The sequence below is a fragment of the Physeter macrocephalus genome, chromosome 15 (assembly GCF_002837175.3).
Source record: "Physeter macrocephalus isolate SW-GA chromosome 15, ASM283717v5, whole genome shotgun sequence".
NCBI classification, from domain to species: domain Eukaryota; kingdom Metazoa; phylum Chordata; class Mammalia; order Artiodactyla; family Physeteridae; genus Physeter; species Physeter macrocephalus.
This window is the reverse complement of record NC_041228.1, coordinates 8,250,151-8,251,501: the sequence shown is the minus strand read 5'-3', so window position 1 is coordinate 8,251,501 and position 1,351 is coordinate 8,250,151. Positions and strand designations below refer to the sequence as shown.

General features: G+C 43.9%; 1 protein-coding gene across 1 annotated transcript in view; it reads right to left on the bottom strand.

The window, feature by feature from the left end:
* Positions 1-946: 946 nt before the first annotated feature.
* The window catches only part of DNAAF11 (dynein axonemal assembly factor 11), a 75,911-nt gene continuing 75,506 nt past the window's right edge, over positions 947-1,351 (bottom strand). The window contains exon 12 of the mRNA XM_007106424.3: positions 947-1,223. Within this exon, the coding sequence (XP_007106486.2) occupies positions 1,046-1,223 (178 nt within the window). The 3' untranslated portion in view covers positions 947-1,045. The remainder of the gene's footprint in view (positions 1,224-1,351) is intronic.

Here is a 1,351-nt window from a genome sequence, read left to right as displayed (position 1 = left end):
TCTGACTGCAAGCTCTTACCACGGCCTGACGGGGTCCGTGTTTGTATATTTCGCTGCTTTGTCACCACCGACCCCTTGATGAACAGAGCAGGTCCCAGGGCTCAGGAGCTGCTGAGCAAAGTATTTGCTGATCAGAGCGTGATTTAAATGCTAGTAAATCATGATCAGAGTGAAGATAGTTTTCCTACATTGTATGTGGAATATTGAGTTCATAATGTTCTAGATAAAGAGGAGGTGCAAGTATTTAAAACGTGAAGAAGGAAGTAGAGGAGGGGGAGTAGGATGAGGAGGAAGGTGAAGAAAGAGGAGGAGGGAGAGGAGTAGTGGAGGAAACAGGGAAAGGAGGCTCCGGGGGGAGGGAGGGAGGGGAAATGCACAACGTACAGTGTCGGGCACTTTAGACGGTTCATCTGGAGACAAACCTATATACACGGCAAGTATTCTTCCTCCCCCGTCACAGATGGAGCCACTAAGGCGCAGGGAAGTTCATGCACTTGCTGAAGTTTCATCCAAAGCGACTGAAAGGGAATCCGACTTCAAGGTGTCTAATTTCCAACCTCATCTTCTTGCCATTATACCTCGCCATCACAGAGAGCAGACATGTCATGAGAAGAAAACAGAAACACTGCTTAAAATCATCTGAAAGCATTCCAACTTGATCTGAAATTATGATTTTAACTTCTGAGCTTGACCCGTTTGCCGGAGCACAGGTTTAATAATCCGTGCTTTAATCCACGACTTCATCTATCTGCACAAGCAGGCAATTCTGGGATTTATAAGCAGCGTGTTTCTATAATAGTTCTATGATTTACTGAACACTTTCCATAGCCAACACTTTACTATAGACAAATGATGTTATAGCATTTTGAAGGTACACATTTTAATTGTAAACTGGTTTGAGAATATTAATGTACAAAGTAGGACCTAAAACATTGGAGGAGTAATGCTGAAAATAACTGTGTTTACCCCAGAAATAACATACACGCACTCTCTGCACTGAGCAAATCTGGGTCTGGCGGGTCACAGTTAGTGCAGCTTGAAGTTTTCAAATCAACGGAGGCACTTCGGGATTATCTTCAAAGTCTGGATCTTCCTCGCTTGGTATAATTTTGGGTTCAGCTTGAACTCTTCTGGGCGTGTGTTTTTTCTCTTGAACTATGTTAGCCACATCAGGGAAGGCACGCTTGCTGGGATCTACTTCTAGTCTCTCCATTTGCTGGCTTCTACAACAAAAAGGGCAAAGGAAACTGAGATATCATTTTTTTTTTTTTTTTTTTTTTTTTTTTTTTTTTTGCGGTGGGCTGCTGTCGCCTCTCCTGTTGCGGAGCACAGGCTCCGGACGCGCAGGCTC